Here is a 25,631-nt window from a genome sequence, read left to right on the forward strand (position 1 = left end):
GGCATTATAAGCTGACATCAACCCCAGCCCTATTACCCCACTGCCACCGCTACAGGGCAGTGGGAAGAGCGAGGCTAAGTGCCAGAATTGGCGCATCCTATGGATGCGCCATTTCTGGGGCGGCTGACGGCTGGTGTTTCTAGCCTGGGAGGGGGCCAATATTCATGGCTCCCTTCCTGGGCTATTAATATCAGCCCCCAGCTGTCTGCCTAGCCTTTGCTAGCTATTAAAATAGGGGGGACCCCACGTCATTTTTTTGGGGGGGTCCCCCATTTTAATAGCTAGTAAGGGCTAGGTATTCAGCTGGGGGCTGATATTAGTAGCCTGGGAAGCTCCGTGGGTATTACCCCCTTCCCAGGCTTCAAACATCTGCCCCAGCCGTCTGCTTAACCTCCGCTAGTGACTAAAATTAAGGGGAACCCCACGCCAATTTTTTTTTAAATAAATCCTTTATTTTAACACTAAATGACAAGTACAGTAATCAACACTATCACTGTACTTCATATATATGTGACTGACATGTTTCTATCTATCTAATCTATGTATGATTCTCTATTCCTTCTATTCTAAATTGTCGGGTACAGATGCTGAATTGCCGGCCGGCTTTCTTAAAGAGACGGTGCACGAAAACACTAATATTTTTTTAAATAAATCCTTTACACTAAATGACAAGTACAGTAACCAACACTGTCACTGTACTTCATATATATGTGACTGACATGTTTCTATCTATCTAATCTATGTGTGAAGCTCTATTCTGTCTGTTATAAATTGTCAGGTACCGCTGATGAATTGCCGGCCGGCTTTTTTAAAGAGACGGTGCATGAAAACACTATTATTTTTTTAAATAAATCCTTTACACTAAATGACAAGTACAGTAACCAACACTGTCACAGTACTTCATATATATGTGACTGACATGTTTCTATCTATCTAATCTATGCGTGAAGCTCTATTCTGTCTGTTATAAATTGTCGGGTACAGATGCTGAATTGCCGGCCGGCTTTTTTAAAGAGACGGTGCATGAAAACACTATTATATTTTTAAATAAATCCTTTACACTAAATGACAAGTACAGTAAGCAACACTGTCACTGTACTTCATATATATGTGACTGACATGTTTCTATCTATCTAATCTATGTGTGAAGCTCTATTCTTTCTGTTGTAAATTGTCGGGTACCGGTGTATGCGCTGATGAATTGCTGGCTTTTCGCATAATACATTCTACATTATTCTTAGTTGTTTTACTTCATGTAGAATTAACCTACAAGGAAAGAAAGGGTTTATTTTCATTCCGATATTAGTGTCCCATTGACTTGCATTGGTTTCCGGTATCGGAATCGGCGATATCCGATACTTTTTGAGTATCGGTCCGATCCAATCCGATACGATATTTCCTGATATCGGAAGGTATCGCTCAACACTATTTGTAAGCCAAAACCAGGAGGGAACAATCAGACAAAAAGTATAATAGGAACGCGTCACCACTTCTGCATTTTTGACCCAATCCAGGTTTTGAATTACAAATACTGATGTGAAATACTGACCAAATACTGATAGTGTGACCATAGCCTAAGGGCTCGCACGCATCAGCGTAATTAAAATTGCTCCAAAGTTGTTCCAGGAAAGTAGGACGAGTGTCATGCGAGTACAATGAGATTTTTATCAAGTAGCCGCCATATGACATCCGTATGCAATGCATTTTTAACATCAGCTTTTACATACAGTTACTGTCTGTCATTTAAAGCTAGTTTTCTAAGTAATAAAACAATCTTATATACAGATATATATAGATAGAACAGATAGAATAAATAGGATAGATGTCCTGTAGATATTCATTGTCACAAGACCCCTACATGTAATAAACTACCACCCTTTAGTGCCTTTCATGTGGAACTAAAGGGTGTTTAGCCTTTTTAATCTTATTAAATGAATAATTATTTTTTTGAAAAAATAGCATAGGATCACTCTTATTTTTACTAACCAGCTGTGGGAAAGCAGACAGCTGCAGGCTAGTGTTATTATTGTGGGAAGGGGGCAATAAACATGGATCTTCCGAGACTATTAATATCGACTTATAGCTGTCTACGTAGCCTTTACCGGTTATTAAAAAGGAAGATGCGAAAAAAAAAAATTACATTGGGTCCCCCTTATTTTTAATAACCAGCAAAGGCTAAGCAGACAGCTGTGGGCTGATATTAGTAGCTGGTTATTAAGAATAGGGGGGACCCCACATAATTTTTTGTGGGGTCCCCCCTTTTTAATAACCAATATGGACTATGTAGGCAGCTGATATTAAAAGGCTGGGAAGCTTCATGGATATTGGCCTCTTCCAAGAATAATAACCCCAGCCCCCGCTCTCAGCTGGGTATAAAAAATAAGGGGGACACCATGCCATTTTTTTCATTTAGTTTTATATTTATTAGCTAAATACATGGACAGTAATCTACAGACACACTGCACTAATTATATAGCTCACTGACATCTTTGTATCTATCTATTCTGATGGTTCACGCTGTATATTTACTGTACTCGGTTGATAAAATGCCAGGTTGCCTATGAGTTGGGTGCGTAGAAATCAGAAAGCACGCGCCTGGTTCGTTTGCTGTGTGATTTTTTCTTTTCCGCACTCGCAGCATGCTGCAATTTTTTTCTCAGTCTGATCTGAGCTGAGAAAAAAAAATCACAGATGAGCACAGAATCAGTGAATGACATTAGTCAGAGTGCGATTTTCTATCGGATTGCACTAGTTCAATTTATACACAGATGTGTATGAGCCCTAACAGCTGAGATTGGAGACGAGTCCGCCCTCAGCTGTTAACCTGTTAAATACCTGTGTCATTTTCTGAAAGCGGCATTAACAACGGAATGGCATGGTGATGCATCATTCTATACGCCCATACGCTGTCCTGTGAACAAGCCTATGGGTTGGTAAGACAGTCAGGGGGTGAGGATCTGTTATAGACCTTAATGTCAGCAGGGAGCTGGACTTCAAAGGAGAACTTTTATTTTCCTGTATACAGCAAAAAAGGTCAGCTTTTTATACTGTAGTATAGTACAAGTGATCTGATGATTGCAGGTTCTAGTTATCTAAGGGGACTAACAAATACAGTAAAAATAAAAAGTTTTAAACTATACGAAAAAAGAAACAAAAGTTCGAATTACTCCCTCTTTCCCCCCATTAAAAATACATTTATGTTAAATAAAAATACACATATGTGATATCACACATCCATAAAGGTTTGATCTATCAAAATATAAAATAAATAACCCGATCAGTAAACACTATATACAGAAAAAAAAAAATCCAAAAATGCTGTAAGAAGCGATCAAAATGTCATATCTATCCCAATATGATATCAATAAAAATGATGCTTCCCCCCACAAAATATGAACGATGCACAGTTCCATCAACCGAAAAATGAAAATGTTACTGGTCTCGGAAAATGGCAAAACAATCAAAAAATGTAAAACAAAAAATGTCCATATTTTTTCACCACTTAAACTATTACAAAAACTGGACGTTGCCATAATCGTACTGACAAGAAGAATCATGATGCCAGATCATTGTAGCCATAAAAACAATTCCCAAAAAACAATGTCAGAATTGCGTTTTTTACAATTTTACCGCAGTTGGATTTTTATCCTTTTTTAAGCACACTATGTGGTAAATTTAACGTTGTTATTCAAAAAGACAACTTGTCTTGAAAAAAAAGTCCTGATACGTCTATGTTAAGTGATAAGGGTTTAAGTGATAATTTGTTACAAAGACATCTTTTTTCCCCTCGTCCCTTCAGTTTCCATCATCAGCTATGTACTGGCTCATCAAGTCTTTGGATACCTGGGTGACCGCTGTAACAGGAAGAACATAATGTGTGCAGGGATGTCCTTCTGGACAGTCGTGAACCTCTGCATTTCCTTCATTCCCAACGAGGTAAGTAGAACATAAGCTGATTCGGTAGAAGCTTATAATCTTCGTAGATGTTTTTTCTCCAGATGCAACACTAACATAGTAGATCTATTATTTTAAAGCTGAGGTCACATCCTTTTAGAGCCGGTTTCAGGGTTTTTTGGAGGGAAAAATAGTATTTCTTACAGCCAAGTCAATATTGGATATCATAAGTAATGTGGTAGACCTCGCCTAGTCCATCATGAGACAGATTTCCGTTTACAATGAAAACTGTGACAGTGATGTGAACAAAGCCATATTGCTATTTCTCTGCCCTTTGTTGCTATTGTTTTTCTCAGAAAACTTAGTTCAACTAATATGGCCACTGTTATGGCTCTTGTAAGGGTGGACACATGGCGCCCTCACACTATTGAATGGGAAATCTTCTGTAGGCCTCTCACTTGTCGGTATTCAGATCAGTATTTTGTAACCTAAAACCAGAAGCGGGACAAACTGGGAAAAAGTTACAAATCTATCTGTTATACTTTTTCTGACTTTATGTTCTGTTCCTGACTTTTTTTTACAAGTACTTATGCAAACTACTGTCCAAAATACTGATGCGTGAAAGTGGCCTTACAGGGGTTATCCCTCCAAAAATCATTTATCTGCTATTCAATGCATAATTTTTGGGTCTTGCATCACAGTTACCCCTCTGCACCCAATCAATAAAAAAGAGGTCCCAAGTTCTCATATCTCAAGAATTTGTCTATGCTTCCCAAACACTTAAATGTAGTGGCAGTGCACTTGTTTGATCAATATTACTGCGGAGATGGGTGAGACCTTTCCGGCTTTTTAACATGCACTGTTGTCGCTGTGGGCACTTTATTGTTATGTATGGTCCAGAATGTATGCACATCAGCATTAATTCCTTTTAACACCTTTTTGTCTATATATACATGTATCTTCTTTAACACGACTCTTTATCATTTTGAATTAAAGGTTACGTTTTATTGGAACTCTCATTGCTTGTTATATACATTAATTCTACTAGAGAGAACTGTGACTGTCACCATTGGTGGCCACATTTAGCTGGTCTTATAATTTTAATTTATGAAACAAAAGTTAAAATGACCGTTACATTTTAAATGATGACTTGTGGATTTAATGTCTTTTTCAATACGTTCCTCAAACACCTACTCCCATACCTCTTCAGAACCAAGTAGGCAGTTGTTAAGAAAAGTTCCTGAAAGATTAACTGAATATTTTTTTATGTTTTCACAGAATTTTCCACTTTTTCTGGGAATAAAAGGGCTGATTGGAACCGTGGAGGCAAGCTTTTCCACAATTGCCCCTTCAATCATTGCTGACCTGTTTGTGGCAGAACAGCGCAGCCGCATGCTTTCCATCTATTACTTCACTGCACCTCTTGGCTGGTAAGTGTGTTACCTGAACATGTGCTAATGGCTTCTTCATCAGGCAGATTCCTCCTGAAATCCACATGAAAAAGATTCTCAAAACCGCTGCTAAAAATGAAGATAGTGCACAGCAATGTGAAAACAACATTGCTGTGCACATATTCAGTGTTCTGTAACTTCTGGTTTGGAAACTATGAAGTAACATAGTCATTGTGTGATTTTGCCACTATAGTGTAAAATAAAAAGAAAAAACTCTGGTGGTAGAGCAACCACAAATAAAGAGGGCAAGAACCACTAATGAAGCCTCTTCAGGAAGTGGCCTCGCCTAGTAACTCTGCCAGTGGTACAAAGACGTTGTGGGAACATACCCTAACAGTAAGTTTAGACATGGTGGATTGATTTGCTGTGGATTTCCCATAAGGATTCAGCACCATCAATTAATTGCAAATGTACAATGGATATGGATGGGATTTTACAAACAACCTACACATGCCGCAGCACGTTCAACTGAAATCTCCTAGATTGGAAGAGAGTGGGTTTACACTTCTATTTCTTGTACAGCATTCTTATTTCGCAGCTGTTTTTCTACTACCCCGCCTGACTTTTTCACAGTACTATATAGATATAATGTTCTGAAATGATGACCAATTTGTTTCTTGTTTGTATAACAGTGGCCTTGGATACACTATTGGATCTAAAGTGACAAGCGCGGCAGGTGGTGACTGGCACTGGGCCTTTTGGGTAAGTACTAAACCTGGGGGATTCTTGTGGATAATCTCTAAATTTTAAAGATAATCCCTATACAGTCTTAATGGAACTACTTCCGTATCCACAGTTTACTAAAGGTAACCTTACATTGTACATGCAGTCTAATCTGCGGACAGCACAGTATAGCGGAGAAGCTGAACAGAATGATATGAATGTATGTTAGGAAAGATTCAGTATAACTTGCATTTTATTCTTTGAAATTCCTGGTGGTAGTATGTAAGGAGTCCAGTGGCGGTCCTACTACGTGACTGACAGCTATCTGTGCATGCACAGTCATACGGGCAAGATTATCAATCACTGTTTAGGACCGCCCACTGGACTTATATACATACTAATATGGATCTCAATAAATATAATACGAGTTTTACTGAAACTTTTTTAACAAGAATGTATATCAATCTGCTCAGCTCCTCCTGCTCTATAACATCCTGCATGGAGATCAGATACCATTTTCAACATAAGTTCCCTTTAAACTAGACTGTGGTCACTTTCTTTTTGTGGTGATACCACTGTATATAACATATAATGCCTCTTATGTCTCTCTTCTGTGACACAGGTTACCCCTGGTCTGGGCCTTATAGCAGTCCTGCTAACTATCAGCTTTGTCAAGGAACCTCCCAGAGAAGCTTTTGACTGGAACAATAGTGAATTACCAAACTGTAATAGTTGGATGATGGATTTGAAACAGCTGTTAAATAAGTGAGTGTTTTCTGTGTAGTGACTGTTTTTGCTGATTTACCATCAGACTTCTGTGTTATTGACATGTTTCTTCCTTTTTCATTCTCTGCAGCAAAAGTTTTATACTTTCTACTCTTGGGACTATGAGTGTAAAATTTGTAGCTAGTGCCATTGAGTTCTGGGCTCCTTCTTTCCTGATACAAACACGGATTGTCATTCAACAAAAGGTGCCATGTCAGACTGAAGTGTGCAACTATCATGACAGGTACAAGTTTATCAAACCTTAATTTTACTTTCACTGGAGAGGGGTGTTGGTGATATAATATTTTCTCTATGCCAGACCAGTTTCCTGGTGTTAACAAAAAGTCACATATTATGGTGGATGTCATATTTGCTCAATAATTGTCAACTTTTTCTCTTTCTCTGCCATGAGCAGCTTCCAAAAATACACACAAAGCAAGGGGGCATGGATGCCCATGACGTAACAAATTTACTATAATTTACACCAGAACTTGGCTGGCGCATATTTGATTTTCTGGCACACTAACTGCCATACATATGGCAAACTTTTAACAAGGAGTTTGCATCTTAATAAATTCGGCATAACTTATTTTAACAGATTTCTTATAAAGATAGGTGTAAAGAACTCCTGTCATAGTAAATTTTTCTCCAATTTCTTACTTACCATGTTATAACAAATTTCAATTCATACTTGCCATCTTTTCAGAATCGGCACTCCAGAGGGGCAATCACGGCTCAGAGTGTGCCGCAGAAATTTTTCTCATATAGCCATGCCTCCATTTTAGACCACTTCCCTCAATCCATTGACACCTTCCTCACCCTCCTTGGAATTGTATTTGGCTGCCTCTGAAGCCTCTGAAGCTTTAAGTCACATTAAAATCAACTTTCTGGGAGGTTTTGGACGACTTTTACTAAGCCCTGGAGATGTGTCAACTCATTCACGAGGACTTACCTTTTTCAAAAAGTCTCTGCTAGAGTTGGCAAATATATCTCAACTAAACATTCAACACATCTCATGCCATTAAAATGTTAAAAAGTTAGTTTTAGGTATGTGCCGCAGATTATCACAATGACTTCTCTTGAAGTTGGGACCTTGAAGGCTAATCTAGAGACAATTAGTACAAATATGGCATTGTACCAGTGGAGAATGTTCAAACACCAATTCTCTGAAGAAGATACATTAGTTGGAGCATTCCATCATTTATATTGCATTACTTGGAGTTCCTTTACTAATCTCTGTATCACATTTCCTTGCAGCCTGATTTCCGGCATACTTACAGTCTTCTCCAGCGCCTTTGGAATTGTAGCAGGAGTGGAGATAGCTAACAGATACAAGAAATATAACCCTTGTGCGGACCCAATCGTTTGTGGAGTTGGCTTGCTGATCTCCGCCATTTTCTTGTTTCTGGCGCTGTTTATTGCAGATTTCAATCTTGTGGCCACTTATGTAAGTCCTGATTCACAGATTGCTGTAATCCATTTACTGGGTCTATATTAAATCTGATGTATTGAGCTCTAGATATCATTGTTACGGTATATGGTGGGGACGGTCTTTAAATGTTTGGAAATTAGAGTGAATAAATAGATTAAAAAGCAAAATAATTAATGTTATTATAGTATTGTGCACATAGCGTATCTCATAACCCAGTATGGAGAAGCATTCAATACACAAAGGTATATATAGATATGCATATATAGAGACAGACAGATATGTAATGTTTTTATCTTTCTGCAGGTCTTTATAGTCATCGTAGAGATATTACTTTCCATGAACTTCTCCATTGCGGCTGACATCCACCTGGTGAGTAAAGAAAAATGCTAGACTTATCATAGCTGAAATTATATTAGTAAAGGCCTATCCTTGTGGACTGAGCTGTTTACTTATGTCTCAAAAATTGTCATTTTTATATCTGGTCACTTTGTCCAAGTTCTCTTGTTTTGTTGGGTTTTGTGACTTTGCTCTACTTACTCAGAATATCCTGTTGTTTCAGTATGTGGTGTCTCCCACAAGACGTTCTACAGCACAGGCCATAGCGAATATGGTGCCTGTCCTGCTGGAAGAAGTTGAGAGCCCCTATCTCATCGGAGTGGTAAGTAGATGTTATTGCTTCCGGAATGGCTTATGAACATTTTAGCATGAGGTCTTATTGATACAGGACCTTGTGTAAAGCAGTATTATTTGTTGTGGCCTCCATGTCTGCATACAGCACCCAGAATATACCGATGTAGCAGGTGTAAAATTATCTTTCACAGGTGTGCATAGTGCTTCTGCAATTACTGTAAAACAGACACTGATTTTCTTTGTATTGGGGTGGCTGCATTAAGCAAAATGAACGCATGGAACTTTGTTTCCTGTACATCAATGTTCATTGGGTAATAAATGGTCGTTTGACTATTGCTACATCTATAGGCTGCATACAATCAGTAGAAATATGCAGAATCAGTACAAATCCAGTACAAATCCAGTACCCCGACAGAAAACAAATAGAACCTACTGTATATACAAGCAAACTATTCTAATCTTGTGGTCATGACAAGAGACCTCCAAAGACAAGATGACCTGGCGCTATGTCAGATTATCTGCTGTAGGAGGAGGCCACATGAATCCTGTCTCCTGACAACTTGCAGCACTGAGGCTGAGTGAATTGGAGCCAGTGTTTGTGGTCTGGCGGATGGGAGCTCCTCCACTATCCATAGTGAGGCACCTTATCCTTCCATGAACTTTCTAGCCACCACATCTCCTAACAAGTATCCAGTGGCTGCTGTCCGGGTAAATGTGTGCATGTATTTATATGTATGAAAGTTATTATCCATCCCATGCATAACTATTAATCTCTTCATATCTACAGATATCTGACTTCATCAAAAAAGGAAAAGCAAAATCTGCTCTATGGCAGTTCCACAGTCTCCAGTACACCCTTATGGTGACTTGTCCATTTGTGGTGGTGATTGGAGGAGGTTTCTTTTTCGCAACTGCCCTCTTTTTTGAAAATGATCGTAAGCAAGCAGAGATGGAGTCTGAAGGTGCGTATAGAAATATGTTCATTATCCTCTCATGTATCTTGCAGAATTAAAAAAAATAATAGAGGAGATTGAAAGGTGCCACTAACCATCCCGTAAAAAAATGTTTTATTCAAACTAAATTCAACCGTACTAGGACCCGTTGAAGCGTAGTTTGATGTGAAACGGCAGTCATCCTCCATGTTTCTCAGATTCTCCTGCATCCATGTTACTAATTTAGTTTGAATAAAACTTTTTTTACGGGACGGTGAGTGCCACCTTTCAATCTTTTCTATTAATGGATTTTTTTGTATGGTTCCCATGTGTCGGATGGTTCCAGTGAGTGGTCCGGGAGTTAAGGACAGTAATAAATGGTGCCGGATTGCCTCTATTTTCTTTTTTTCCAGAATTAAAATAAAGCCCCAACTTGGATTAGCATTAGCTCTATTATCTGCAAATGTAAAACCCAGCATCTTCACATCTACATAACCTGTTATTAGCTAGAAACTGATAAACACAATAGACGCTATTAGGACATCATTATGACAATACTATACTACTTTTTTTTTTTTAGCCAAAAGTCACATACTTCCCTACTGGTTGTGAGGACGGTGTTCAGGAATGTATCAATTGTATTTAAAAAAAAACACTGAAACGAAAAAAAAGGATCTGGGTAATTTTTCGTGGAATCTTCTTGCAGCCATATGATTGAGTTGTGAAGATAAGTAAATATGTTGCATGCTTTGCACCTCTCACTCCTGCTGTAAATAACACTCTACCTCTTTTTACTTTTCTTTCTCATTACCCCAGACTAGTTCCACCATTGCAGCTGCTTCCTGCAGAGATTTGCATTTGAGACATGAAATGGCCTCCATGTTATGATCACATGACCTGCGCTTCAGGAAAAAAAGAGACAGATTCCAGGCTTGGTTTCTGTTCTCACTACTGGATATGACATATACTGAACTTTCCGCAGTCAGATGTACCCACTCTTTTGGGCAGCACGTTAGCACAGTTGTTAGCACTGTTATGTTGCAGTGCTGAGGTTCAAATAACCAAATAACCAATAACAACATCTGCATGGAGTTTGTATGTTCTCCCCGTGTTTGCGTGGGTTTCCTCCGGGTACTCCGGTTTCCTCCCACACTCCAAAGACATACTGATAGGGAATGAATTAATAAAAATTGAATATTTGACACCTTGAATGAAGTTAGTATTCAGTATATACTGAAATAGCAGTATACATGAGCTTCTGTACATATCTTCACAGGGCTTTATAGAGCAAATATGGTTCCCCCAACACATAGAAGCCTCAGATTGGGCCTTGATTCTAACAGATCCACACATTACATTCAATGTCCTGTGCCCTCATATATGGGCAGCCTCTATTATAGGAATTATAGAAGTAATCAATCATAAATCTGAGTGAGAATTCCCAGTTTTCCGACATACATTTTATTAATGGTACTTGACAGGATAAGTACATCCTGGCTTACAGATGGGAACAATAGCTTGCAATATGCTTTTTAGGATCATACAATCAAGAATACAACCATGCAAACTTTATCGATATACATTGGTAATAGTATGGCTCAAACTAAATAGCTCAGTGGGTCTCGATAAGCATACTGCATTTACATTGTGAAATGTATTATCTGCTGGATCTGCATTGGAGAAGTGTAAGTGCTGTCATTGTGAAGTGGAAGCATCTAGGAGTAACAACAGCACAGGCACAAAGAGGTAGACCAGACAAACCCAAAGAGCGGAGTCTTTCGTGTTTACGTCAGCTTGCAGGTGGGTTCGTACTCGCCTGCATCATATTTTCTTTTAGCGGCTTTTCAAGATATTGCAAAGTTGTACCATTGAAGTGAACAATGCAGCAGTATAAATCTCCTCGAACAGGTGATTAGAAGGAGTGCCAATACACGGAGCATGACTGATCTATTATTGATGACTTATCTGTGATTATACTTGTGTATCTACACAGTGAGTGTATGAATATCTATGTGCGTATACATCTCTGGATCATGACAAAGTGGAGCCCAAACACAGGTCTAGAAAAGGATAGAGCACTGGCCTAATACTGTGGGGTGGAAGCCGGCATGACGGTGGTGCGGCATAGGTGGGGACAGGTATAGGGATGATGGGGACAGGTGGGGGCCGCTTATAAGGCCATGATGGGAGTGGTCTGGTCTCTTTCCCCACTTCCAGGGCACAATGCAAGTTCTCTCACCTGGATAATGTCGGTGGAACAGCTGCTAGAGGCCCTAATGATGGTGGCCATGGAGCACCTCCCTGGCTGGCTGGAGGAACAAGTGGCCCGGATCACCGGCTGCGGACCAGGATCATCGTCCCTGCAAGTGCGGCGCCCTCGTCACACTAGGTCGCCGGTAAGGCTGTCCCCTGACTGAGCCCCAAGACCCAGGCGCCGGCAGAAGAGCCCCTCCATAGACCCTCCGGTGCCCTCCCCTCCTGCCAGACGGGAGGAATTTGCCGTCGTGGCCGGTGTCTGCAACGGTGAGCGGAAAGCCTTGCACACCCGGCCACGATGAAAGGAAACATCCTGGATTGGCCTTGGAGGAGGCATTGCGGCCGCGGGCGGCATTAGTGCAGGAGAGGCAGCGGCGGCGCGAACTGCAGGACCAGCGGTCATGTGACCAGGAGGACCTGCGGTCGTGTAGCAGGGAGGTTTTTGTAGTCCCATTTTCGTCCGCCCTGCCCGCTAGTCTCGCACAGCCCTACGTGCCTGGTACTCAAGGTCAGCCCAGCACCTTGGCCCCCGGGGAGATTCCTCCCTTCTTCCCCCCTTCAGCGGCAGCAGGGGATGCCTTCATCATAGCGGGAGCAGCAGCACCAGGACGGGCAACAGCTGGTGACCAGGACGGTCGACTGGATGCTGGATTTCCGGCCGGTGTGGCGGCACCCACGCCCGGTGAGTATTACCCTATGTCATGTCTGTTTCCCCCCATATTAATGTCACAGAGTGTAGTGCAGTCAGATTGCGGGCGATTTAGAGGGATGTGCAGGAGGAGGGAATACAGTGGGACCCACCTCAGAAGTTGTATCCTCGCAAGAAGGGGTGAGTATCCAGAATATGCTCACAGTTTTGAAAAATTGCGCGGCCACACTGGAGTCTCACAGTCTAACACCAGCTCCAGTGTCAGCCTGGGTCCCATTGGGAGCTGGGGTCGGGAGGAGTGAGGGGGTAAGGCAGGGGGAAGAAGTTTCTCAGGCACCAGCAGCAGGTGCTGCGCCCATGTCAGATCAGACCATGAAAGAAAAAGAGGATAAGGGTAATGAGGACGATAGGGCACGGGGCGAGGTATACGTCTGCTACGAGTGCATCCTGGGTGCCCACTTAAAGAAAGAGGTGAAAGAGCAGATTTGGAGGGATGAGTACGTCAAAATATTTTCCCTCCTGCCGTTTAACTTAGACAAGAATAAGAGTGATGATGATAATAAGGAGGACGAGAAAAAACGGAGTTGGCGGTTAATCCCACAAACTTTCTCCAATTGGTAGCAGGCTTTCAATATCCTAGCAAATGTCATAGGGGAAGAGGCACCGGAGAACTGTTAGGCCATGTTTTGCTATCTAGATGCTATAAGGGAGGCATATAGAGTATACGGGGGGCAACCTGGCTTAGGTACGACGAACAGTTTTGGCAAAGAAAGGCAGTCAGACCATCGAACAGATGGGACCAGAAGGATATACGGCTGTGGTTGAGGGTAATGGCCCTGGCTAGGTTCGGGCAGTGTTTACCAGGCGGGGCCGGGTTACCCGGCCACGGAAGTAGGGGAAAAGATAATGGACAGTCGGGATAAGCAGATGGGCAGAGGTCAGGATTATGCTGGTAATTTAATGAGAGCCAGTGTAAGTTCGGTACCGGGTGTAGATATAAGCACGTCTGCTCATTCTGTAATGGTTCCTCACACGGAGCAGATAGATGTTTCAAGAAAGGATGGGGGGACACTCCCAGCATTTCCCAAAGAACTGACTATTTAGAAATGCTTCCCTTTCTAAATAGATTCCCAGATAGGGCAACAGCGGAGCTGCTGGCGGCGGGCTTCGAGGTGGGTTTTAGGACCCCTTCCATCTCGGTTGAGGTTCCCTTTACCAATAGAAACTTGAAATCAGCCTACCAGTATCCATCAGTCGTCATAGATAAATTAAAAAAGGAAGTGGCATTAGGCAGAATGGCAGGGCCATTCAATGATTTACCGTTGGAAAATGGTAGTGGTTCCAAAAAGAAACCCAATAAATTTAGGTTAATCCACCATCTCTTGTATCCGAGGGGTAGTTCGGTGAACGACAGCATTGCGGCGGAATTAATTTTCATAGTTTATACCTCTTGATGAAGTGGTTGCGTGGGTAAGGAAATTAGGGAAATGTGATGGGAAGCTTATGGCCAATGAGGGGGCGTTCAGGTTACTGCCAGTGCACCCTGATAGTGTCCGACTGCTGGGTTGTTTCTGGGACAGAGCATATTTCATAGATCGCTGCCTGCCAATGGGCTGTTCCATTCCTTGCTCTCTGTTCAGTTGCTTCCTTTAATGGGTCGTTGGGGACTTGTCTGGTCGGGTAACCGATCATTCATTATCCGGACGATTTTTTGTGCTTCGGCCCAAAAGAGTCACCGCGGTGTGAATCCACATTGCACGCCATGGAATGGATGGCGGAGCTATTTGGTGTCCCCCTGGCACCCGGGAAAGCTGAGGGCCCGTCCTCGCGTATTTGTTTTCTGGGGATCGTTATTGATTCAGAGAAGTGGGAACTCAGGTTACCAGAGGAGAAAGTGGTGGCATTAAGGGCCGAAGTTGCAAGGGCTAGGTGGCTAAAAAAGATGACGTTGAGGGAGACACAATCACTGTTAGGCAAGTTGAATTTTGCATGTAAGGTAATGCCAATGGGGCGTGTCTTCTCCAGAAGGTTGGCGGGGGTGACGGCGGGCGTAAAGGCCCCTCACCATTACATTAGCTTGTCAAAAGAGCATAAGGAGGATTTGTCAGTGTGGGCCACCTTCCTTGAAGGGTATAATGGGCGTTCTTTGATAATGGAGCAGGTGATGGACAATGTTGACTTAGAGCTGTTCACGGATGCAGCAGGTAGCATAGGTTTTGGTGCTTATTTCAGGGGCCAGTGGTGTGCGGAGGAATGGCTCAAGTGTTGTAGGGGGGCAGGGCTGGTAAAAAACATAGCATTTGTAACATACCTGGCGGCGTCCTTGCATGGTGGTCCATCTCCCACTGTGCAAGAGAGCGCACTTGATCTCCTGTCCAGAATGTCTCTCTGGCTTCCCTCCATGCTGTCTGTTTGTGTCTGTCTCTGCTGCTTAAGGGCGGCGCCCGATCACTTCCTGTCTTTTGTACCTGCTGTGGGTCACACCCCTTGTGCGTCCTCAGCCTATTGCTGTCTGACACTTGGTATATAGCTCAGCAGCTCCCTTCTATCCCGGCCTGTGCATATGTGTTTCTTTCAGTGTGTGCTTGCACTCTGAAGTTGCCAGGTCCCGTTCCTGTTTCCCTGTCCGCCTTTCCTGGAGGCTGTATTTCCAGGCCTGTCTGAACTGTGTCCTGTATTTCTCCTGCCTTGCGGTGTCAGCTCCCGTGTCTGAACTGTGTCCTGTATGTCTCCTGCTTTACGGTATTAGTTCCCGTTTCTGAACTAAGTCCTGTTTGTCTCCTGCTTTACGGTATTAGTTCCCGTGTCTGAACTAAGTCCTGTATGTCTCCTGCTTTTCGGTATTAGTTCCCGTGTCTGAACTAAGTCCTGTATTTCTCCTGCCTTGCGGTGTCAGCTCCCGTGTCTGAACTGAGTCCTGTATGTCTCCTGCTTTGCGGTATTAGTTCCCGTGTCTGAACTGAGTCCTTTCTGTGTATCTTGTCTGTCCTGTCTGAACACGCTCCTAGCCTGTTCCTCCCGCCTTCTAGGGGCCGATTACCTAGACCCGCTCCTGTATCTTGTCTGTCCTGTCTGAACACGCTCCTTGCCTGTTCGTCCCGCCTCTCTGGGGGCAGTATTCCCAGACCCGCTCCTGTATCCCGCTGCAGTGTCGGTCTCCTCCGTACACTCAGTTCCAGTCTGAACTCTCTCCTATCCTTTACCTGTTTTGTCTATGTCCATTCCCTTCCTTTTCCTGCAGAGTCTGAACTCGTACCTAACTCCTGCCAGTTGTCTCTGTACTTCCGTTTGTGAGTTTGTGGTCCACTCGCTACTTCACTGTAAGTACCCTGTGGGTGTCTGGCTCTGTCTTTCCCTTCCTGTCTGTTCCGTGTGAACAGAGTCCTGTCCTGCCCTGCTTCTGCCCGCTGCTCCGGCAGTCCTGTCCTGCCCTGCTTCTGCCCGCTGCTCCGGCAGTCCTGTCCTGCCCTGCCTGTACCCTATCCTGCCTGTATTGTTCCTGAGTCCCAGTGTGTACTGGGCCCTATCCTGCCTGTATTGTTCCTGAGTCCCGGTGTGTACTGGGTTCTATCCCGCCTGTGTTCCTACCTGCTAGTGCCTCCTGTCTGCACTCTAGCTGTGCTTGCCTTTACCCCCCTGCCTGCATACCCGCCTGCCTGCATACCAGTCGTGCCTGCCTATACCCTCCAGTCTGTGTGCCAGCCTACCAGCCTGTTCCTGTATTCCCTGTGTGGGTCAACAGCCGTGTCCGGGGTCTGTCCTGGAGTAGCACCTGGTCCCTCTGCTCGGTTCCTCCTTGGTGCACTGGCGTCGTATGCCGTCGTGCGACCCTGGTCGGATCGGGTGAATACTTAGTCACGCCCCTCCAGGCATACACTCTCCGGCACGGTCCAGTGGAATCACTACCAATCACACGCACACGCCGCTTAGCCCGGGCGTGTGCATAACAGCATTGCTGGAAATTTTTCCGATAATGGTGGCAGTGACACTGTAGGGTCAGCAATTTCGCAACAAATGGATTCGTTTCCGCTGTTACATCATGGGGGTAGTGTTGGTGGTTAACAATATGATGGCATCTTCTCCACCAGTAATCAGGGTGTTAAGGCAACTGGTATTGGATTGTTTAGTAATAAACGCATGCATAACAGCTTCACACATACCAGGTGAAAGGAATTCAATTGCTGACGCCCTTTCTCGCTTCCAGTGGGATCGCTTTCGGTCGCTGGCCCCGGAGGCAGAGGAGAGGGGGCTTGAGTGCCCGCAACACTTATGGAACTTGGTATTTGTTCAGCCCAACCATTAGTTAATTCATCCCTATCCCTTAGCACATGGAAGGCCTATCAAGCAGCTTGGGGGCTGTGGGAGGGTTGGGGAAGGGGTATAGGTAACGGCTTGTTCGAAGAAGACCAGGTAGGCTTGCTGCTCCTATGGTTAGGTGAAGGGGCTCGGGAGGATTGGTCAGTATCCAAGGTAAATCAGTTGATCGCTGGCCTGGGATTCAGCTTTAGGACCAGGGGTGTTAGGGATCAGACGAAGAATCCCCTAGTAAAGCAGGCAGTTAAGGATTTTCATCAGGGGTAGGCACAGAGGGATGGTCAACGTCCGGTGTCGTTTAATCTCCTGGAATGTTTGAGAAAAGAACTGCAAGGTGTCTGCAGCTCTGAGCATGGGATAAGGCTCTTCTGGTTAGCGAGCTGGTAGCTCCATATAAGAAAAAAGGTGGGGGGTTCTAACAGGGGATGTGTTTGCAAAAAAGAAGGGGTTGAATTTGGGTTGAGACATTCAAAAACAGACCAGCTGGGGAGAGGGAAGAAGGTATGGTTGGGAGCGGTGGGAGGGTGAGGGATGTGCCCTTAAAAAACCTTCCAGCGTTTCAGGGGGCTGGGGCGGAATTCGGTCGGGCCACTGTTGTGTCACGAAGATGGAACATTTTTATCACAGTACCAATTCACTAGCATTTTTAGGAGGTGTCTGAGTAAGTTGGGATTGAATCCATGCAATTTTGCCTCTCACTCCTTTTGGATAGGGGCTGCTACGGAAGCTATGGCCTGCAGCTTGAACGCAGAAACCATAAAACGCATAGGGAGGTGGGAATCAAGACGGGAAGCGATAGTTAACTGGTGATAAATGTGTATTAGTGTTTTCAATTATACATTGTCTTCTGCTTAGGTCCCTCTCTACTGGTTTGGATAATCGGCCACTCCTATGTCCATTGGGGCGCCGTGCGGGGAGACGTGCGATGAGATGGAAGGCAACTCGGCGTCTCAAGGGACAAAGCCGTTATATGCTGGCTGGGGTTTAGGGGGATGGGTTGGAGCAAGTATTGCAGGAAGTGACTAAGTTCGTTCGTATGGATCGCACCCCAGACATACTGCTATTACACGTTGGGGGTAATGACTCAGGGGTTCGGTCGTGGAGGGAACAAATTAGAGACGTTAAACACAATTTTTCATGGCTTTGGGCATCTTTTCCGGGGATGACAACAGTCTGGTCAGTCTGGTCAGAGATTGTTCTCCGCAAGAATTGGCGAAACGTCAGGTCTATAGAGAGTCTGAATAGGGCACAGAGGAAGGTGAACAGGGTGGTTTCAAGGTTGGTTCCGAAAACAATGCGGTGTCAAGTCGGCATTTTTGGTTGAGAGACAGAGTTCATTTGAACGATGTCGGAATTGATGTACGGTCATAAACCTTGCGGGGGGCATCGAGCAGGCGAGGTTTATGAGAGGAAGGGGGGTCTCGAGTGCTTAAGGTCCTTAACCCCTTAACTACCGGTGCCGTATTAGTACGCACATTTGCGTACTGCCCGTTCAGTGAGGGCTGCTGCGCTGAGCCCTCACTGAACGGAACACATGTCAGCTGATTCTTATAGCTGACATGTGCCCGCAACAGCCCCAGGTGGAATCGCGATCCACCCGCGGCTGTTAACATGTTAAATGCCGCTGTCAATCTCCGACAGCGGCATTTAGCGCGCGCTTCCTGGAAGCGCGTCCTAAGCCCCGCCCACCGGCGACCCCGTCACGTGATCGCGGGTCACCGATGGGTGGGCATGACAACCCAGGGTCTAAAGCAGACGCCTATGGTTGTCATGATCTTGTCGCTATGAGCGCCACCTAGTGGTCGGCGCTCATAGCACAGGACCATTTCTGCTGCATGCAGGGGACCTGCTCGTCCCCTGTATGTAGCAGAGGCGATCGGACAGTTGCTGCTTCTAGTCTCCTATGGAGACTATTGAAGCATGAAAAAAGTAAAAAAAAAAAGTTTTTAAAAATATAAAAAAAAATAAAAAAATGTAAAAGTTTAAATCACCCCCCTTTCGCCCCATTCAAAATAAAATATATATATAAAAAAAAACCTACATACACATGTTTGGGATTGCCGCATTCAGAATCGCCCGATCTATCAATATAAAAAAAGAATTAATCCGATCGGTAAACGGCGTAACGAGAAAAAAATTCTAAACGCCAGAATTACGTTTTTTGGTCGCCGCAAAATTGCAATAAAATGCAATAATGAGGGCGATCAAAACATCGGATCTACCCCAAAATGTTATCAATAACAACGACAGCCCGGCTCGCAAAAAATAAGCCCTCACCCAGCCCCAGATCACGAAAAATGGAGACGCTATAGGTCTCGGAAAATGGCACTATTTTTTTTTTTTTTTTTTACCAAATTTTGGAATTTTTTTTCACCACTTAAATATAAAAGAACCTATACATGTTTGGTGTCTATGAACTCGTAATGTCCTATAGAATAAGAATGGCAGGTCAGTTTTAGCATTCAGTGAACGTGGTAAAAAATAAAAATAAAAAAACACTGTGGTATTGCACTTTTTTAGCAATTTTACCGCACTTGGAATTTTTTTCCCGTTTTCTCGTACAGGATATGGTAAAACTAGTAATGGCGTTGAAAAGTACAACTCGTCCCGCAAAAAATAAGCCCTCACATGGCCATATTGACCAAAAAATAAAAACGCTATGGCTCTGGGAACAAGGGGAGCAAAAAACGAAAATGCAAAAATGAAAAATGCTCCGGGGCTTAAGGGGTTAAAGTTGGTCATAAATTGGTATGGGAGTGCCCACAGGACATGGATCCCTCGGTTATAAGTGGTATTTGGGTCTGGTGATTTGTGGCACTCAAGGCAAAAAGGAATGTCGAGTCACGGGTGAGGCGGTTTCAAACCTTTTCTGAACCCCTGTTTCAAGGGGTTCTTGGTGCTCCCGAACTTGAGGTTCGCGCCTGGGAGTAAGTGGAGTTGTGTCATTGGGATCACCAGACTCTTTTTAGATTCAAGGACCTTAACAAGTCTATATATACAGTACAGACCAAAAGTTTGGACACACCTTCTCATTTAAAGATTTTTCTGTATTTTCATGACTTTGAAAATTGTACACTCACACTGAAGGCATCAAAACTATGAATTAACACATGTGGAATTATATACTTAACAAAAAAGTGTGAAACAACTGAAAATATGTCTTATATTCTAGGTTCTTCAAAGTAGCCACCTTTTGCTTTGATGACTGCTTTGCACACTCTTGGCATTCTCTTGATGAGCTTCAAGAGGTAGTCACTGGAGATGGTTTTCACTTCAAAGGTGTGCCCTGTCAAGTTTAATAAGTGGGATTCCTTGACTTAAAAATGGGGTTGGGACCATCAGTTGTGCTGTGCAGAAGTCATGTGGATACACAGCTGATAGTCCTACTGACTAGACTGTTAGAATTTGTATTATGGCAAGAAAAAAGCTGCTAAGTAAAGAAAAACGAGTGGCCATCATTACTTTAAGAAATGAAGGTCAGTCAGTCTGAAAAATGGGCAAACTTTGAATGTGTCCCCAAGTGCAGTTGCAAAAACCATCAAGTGCTACAAAGAAACTGGCTCACATGAGGACCACCCCAGGAAAGGAAGACCAAGAGTCACCTCTGCTTCTGATGATAAGTTTATCCGAGTCACCAGCCTCAGAAATCGCAGGTTAACAGCTGCTCAGATTAGAGACCAGGTCAATGCCACACAGAGTTCTAGCAGCAGACACATCTCTACAACAACTGTTAAGAGGAGACTTTGTGCAGCAGGCCTTCATGGTAAAATAGCTGATAGGAAACCACTGCTAAGGACAGGCAACAAGCAGAAGAGACTTGTTTGGGCTAAAGAACACAAGGAATGGACATTAGACCAGTGGAAATCTGTGCTTTGGTCTGATGAGTCCAAATTTGAGATCTTTGGTTCCAACCACCGTGTCTTTGTGCGACACAGAAAAGGTGAACGGATGGACTCTACATGCCTGGTTCCCACCGTGAAGCATGGAGGAGGAGGTGTGATGGTGTGGGGGTGCTTTGCTGGTGACACTGTTGGGGATTTATTCAAAATTGATGGCATACTGAACCAGCATGGCTACCACAGCATCTTGCAGCGGCATGCTATTCCATCCAGTTTGCGCTTAGTTGGACCATCATTTATTTTTCAACAGGACAATGACCCCAAACACACCTCCAGGCTGTGTAATGGCTATTTGACCAAGAAGGAGAGTGATGGGGTGCTACGCCAGATGACCTGGCCTCCACAGTCACCAGACCTGAACCCAATCGAGATGGTTTGGGGTGAGCTGGACTGCAGAGTGAAGGCAAAAGGGCCAACAAGTGTTAAGCATCTCTGGGAACTCCTTCAAGATTGTTGGAAGACCATTTCCAGTTACTACCTCTTGAAGCTCATCAAGAGAATGCCAAGAGTGTGCAAAGCAGTCATCAAAGCAAAAGGTGGCCACTTTGAAGAACCTAGAATATAAGACATATTTTCAGTTGTTTCACACTTTTTTGTTAAGTATATAATTCCACATGTGTTAATTCATAGTTTTGATGCCTTCAGTGTGAATGTACAATTTTCATAGTCATGAAAATACAGAAAAATCTTTACATGAGAAGGTGTGTCCAAACTTTTAGTCTGTACTGTATATATAACACGGTTTTTATTATTGTGGTTGTAATAAAAGGCCACTGTGGCCAATTACATCCAAGCCATGATGTCTGTCGTTTTTGGGGTTGGAGTTAAGAGGGGGGCGATGGGCCAACCCACCTTGAATTGACGATACCAATGTCAAGAAAAGGCTGGAGCACTGGCCTAAGACATTGGGAAGGAAGTCGGCATGACGGGGGTGCGGCATACGTGGGGACAGGTATAGGGAGGGTGGGGGCTGCTTATAAGGCCACCGTGGGAGTGGTCTGGTCCCTTTTCACCACTTCCAGGGAACGCAAGTTCCCACCCGACCTCCCTGTGTTGGTAAAATTCACTGGTCATAGTGCCAATTTCGCATACGGTAGGCAACCATAACCTGAGTTGGAGGGATGCTTTACTTTATTTGCTAATTAATCATTGTATATCTTGTGACATGTTCAACTGTGACATGCCTGAAAGCTTTAAGATCAGCATCCTTCTAAGGCCAAGGGAAGGGCAGTCTGTCAGCCATGGTTCCCTAGAGGTTTCCTCCACAGGGGTTTTTTCCTCTCCTGAGCGCTATAGGAGGACTCCTAGTGAGTTAGATGTTTTGTTGAGGCGGCCCTCTTACAAGAGCATGCATGCTTAGGGTCCTTGAAGTTGGTTATAAATTGGTATGGTGGTATTTGGGTCTGGCGATTTGTGGGACTCACGGCAAAAAGTCGAGTCCCAGGTGTGGCGGTTTTAAACTGTTTCTGAACCCCCATTTCTAGGGGTTATTGGTACTCCACAGCTTGAGGTTCACGACTGGGAGTAAGTGGAGTTGTGTCATTGGGATCACCAGACTCTTCTTAGCTTCAAGGACCTTAACTCATCTATATACAGTACATATATAACACGGTTTTTATTGTTTCGGTTATAATAAAAGGCCACTGTGGCCAATTACATCCAAGCCATGATGTCTGTCGTTTTTGGGGTTAGAGTTAAGAGGGGGGACGGGAGGCCAACCCACCTTGAATTGACGATACCAACGTCACGTAAAGGGGCCATTGGTTGTCGATATTTTCCCCTTCTCCATTCATAACTGAACACACATCACTGTGTTGGATCTGTTGTATGAAAAATTGCTAAAAAAAAAAACAGAAAACTGACCAGCACCTCCGAAAAGAATAAAGCGACTGTGAACAGGTGCAAGCTGATTTGACTGCATAATATATAAACTAAAGAATACAGCAAAACTCTGTAAGTGCTAAGATGTATGCAAACAAGGATAAGATGGATATGGTCTAAATTGCCATTACCGGCACTAGGAAGAACTAATTTGATCAAAATGATGTTGATGCAACAAATATATATGACCCAGGTGTGGACATATCATTGAGGCAACTTGAGCAGCCGCACAAGGGCCCAAGAGATAAGAGGGTCCATTTCTGCCTTCAAAGTAGGTGGAATTTTGCATTATGATGAGCTATTGGACAGCAAAGGGCCCAAATAATGTTCTTTCACAGGGGGCCTCTTCTGTCTGTGTCCATCAGTGATATGATTCATAAAGCACCAATTTGGGTTCTGAAATATTGATTCAAGAGAATCTATTATATTTTTAGAGATTTAATATGGAAGAGTAGAATTCCAATAAACAAATTGGAAAAACAGCAGCTACCAAAGAAAAAAGAGGATTGGCGTTACCTGAGGCATGTATTTCTTAGCAGCACATATGAGGTTGGTAGTTACAAGATAGGGGTCAAAAGAAACTCTAATGAGACATTTAGGAGTCGGTATTTTACCATTAGAAGCTTTGGAAGTCATAAGCTTAAAAGTGTGGCAGGAGGTAGCCAACTTTACTTTTAATGCTTAAAGTGTTGTAGGCTGGCAAGAAACTGTTAGGTCTAGATCAGGGGTCTCAAACACGCGGCCCGAGGGCCGCATGCAGCCCCTGAGGCTGCTTAATGCGGCCCGCAGGCACCAGAGCCCCCATAATTGTTCCGGCCTAGTCCTGAGGGCAGCCAAAGTCAGTGATTCTTTTCAGTTGAATGTTCTACAAGTTAGAGATTAGCATAGGCCATTTCTGCAAGATGGGGACCAGGATGAGGTATTACTACAAGACAGGGAACAGGATGGGCCATTACTACAAGATAGGGACGAGAATGGGCACATTACTACAATATGGGGACCAGGTTGGGCACATTAATATAAGATGGGGACCAGGATGGGCACATTGCTATAAGATGGGGACCAGGATGGGCACATTACTACAAGATGGGGACCAGGATGGGCAATCACTACAAGTTAGGGACGAGAATGGGCACATTACTACAAGATGGGGACCAGGATGGGCAATCACTACAAGTTAGGGACGAGAATGGGCACATTACTACAAGATGGGGACCAGGTTGGGCACATTAATACAAGATGGGGACCAGGTTGGTCACATTACTATAAGGTGGGGACCAGGATGGGCACATTACTACAAGATGGGGACCAGGTTGGGCACATTACTACAAGATGGGAACCAGGATGGGCACATTACTACAAGATGGGGACCAGGATGGGCACATTACTACAACATGGGGACCAGGATGGGCACATTACTACAACATGGGGACCAGGATGGGCACATTACTACAAGATGGGGACCAGGATGGGCACATTACTACAACATGGGGACCAGGATTGGCACATTACTACAAGATGTGGACCAGGATGGGCACATTACTACAAGATGGGGACCAGAGTCGGCATATTACTACAAGATGGGGACCAGGGTGAGCACATTACTACAAGATGGAGACCAAGATGGGCACATTACTATAAGATGGGGACGAAGATGGGCACATTACTACAAGATGGGGACCAGGATGGGCACATTACTACAAGATGGGGACCAGGATGGGCACATTACTAAAAGATGGGGACCAAGATGGGCACATTACTACAAGATGGGGACCAGGATGGGCACATTACTACAAGATGGGGACCAGAATGGGCACATTACTACAAGATGGGGACCAGGTTGGGCACCTTACTACAAGACGAGGACCAGGATGAGGCATTACTACAAGACGGGGACCAGGATGGGCCATTACTACAAGATTGAGACCAGCAGGGGCACATTACTATAAGATGGGGACCAGGATGGGCACATTACTACAAGATGGAGACCAGGATGGGCACATTACTACAAGATGAAGACCAAGATGGGGGACATTACTACAAGATGCAGACAAGGATGGGGACATTACTACAAGATGGGGAAACTACTACAAGATGGGCACATTACTATAAGAAGTTGGTCAGAATTACTATATGGTGCTAATTGTAAGAAAAAAATCACTATGTGGCCAATTAGGGGACATAAAAAGGAAATAAAAATTATAGAAACTGTAAAATTGTAAAAACTATAAAACTGTACCATAGCCCATAAAATGAATGCCATTTAAAAGAATAAAATAAAAAAGCCAAAAATGTTCAAAAATGATCCACAAGGTGTATAGAAAAAACAATATGGTATCATTAAAAACTTCATATCATTCTGCAAAGAATGCAGCCCTTCAAATTCACATTTTTTCTATGTGCGGCCCATATACTTAGCCGAGTTTGAGACCCCTGGTCTACATGGATGCACACTGTGCCACTATGGCAAAAAAACGTATTTCTGGGAAATAAGCTAGAATGATTTCAAGAGTGGAAACTAAAGATTGTTAAATAATTATGTCAGGTATTCACCAGAGGAGCTTTGAAAAGTTGAAAACAGCTCAAAAAGGAGTTTATGTTGTATAATAACCTTTTCTATCAGTTTCTTCAGCTCTAGCTGTTTTACATACTCAAGCTGGAACAATGAATTTAGATATAAGATTCTCAGCAGTTCTAGAGCTTAACATTTAATATAAAGCCACAAAAGGAATAATGTCAATAGCATATAAAAAACTGCTGTCTAGGCAAATTGGAAACATAAAGGAGCCTCATGTGGAGACATTGCAGGACTTGTGGGAGGAGATAATAGAATTGATTGATAGAATATATGGTGTAAGGGAGCCA

At 43.6% G+C, this 25,631-nt stretch overlaps 1 protein-coding gene across 1 annotated transcript in view; it reads left to right on the forward strand.

The window, feature by feature from the left end:
* The window catches only part of LOC141247353 (protein spinster homolog 1-like), a 75,582-nt gene extending 65,700 nt beyond the window's left edge, over positions 1–9,882 (forward strand). The window contains exons 4-13 of the mRNA XM_073669209.1: positions 3,773–3,936; positions 5,173–5,324; positions 5,978–6,047; positions 6,631–6,773; positions 6,865–7,017; positions 8,031–8,220; positions 8,509–8,574; positions 8,765–8,863; positions 9,623–9,797; positions 9,842–9,882. Coding sequence (XP_073525310.1) covers positions 3,773–3,936; positions 5,173–5,324; positions 5,978–6,047; positions 6,631–6,773; positions 6,865–7,017; positions 8,031–8,220; positions 8,509–8,574; positions 8,765–8,863; positions 9,623–9,797; positions 9,842–9,882 — 1,253 coding nt within the window. The remainder of the gene's footprint in view (positions 1–3,772; positions 3,937–5,172; positions 5,325–5,977; positions 6,048–6,630; positions 6,774–6,864; positions 7,018–8,030; positions 8,221–8,508; positions 8,575–8,764; positions 8,864–9,622; positions 9,798–9,841) is intronic.
* The last annotated feature ends 15,749 nt before the right edge of the window (positions 9,883–25,631 follow it).

This window comes from Phyllobates terribilis, unplaced genomic scaffold (genome assembly GCF_046119375.1).
Source record: "Phyllobates terribilis strain yellow unplaced genomic scaffold, ASM4611937v1 Scaffold_2__4_contigs__length_985480577, whole genome shotgun sequence".
In the NCBI taxonomy this organism is placed as follows: Eukaryota; Metazoa; Chordata; class Amphibia; order Anura; family Dendrobatidae; genus Phyllobates; species Phyllobates terribilis.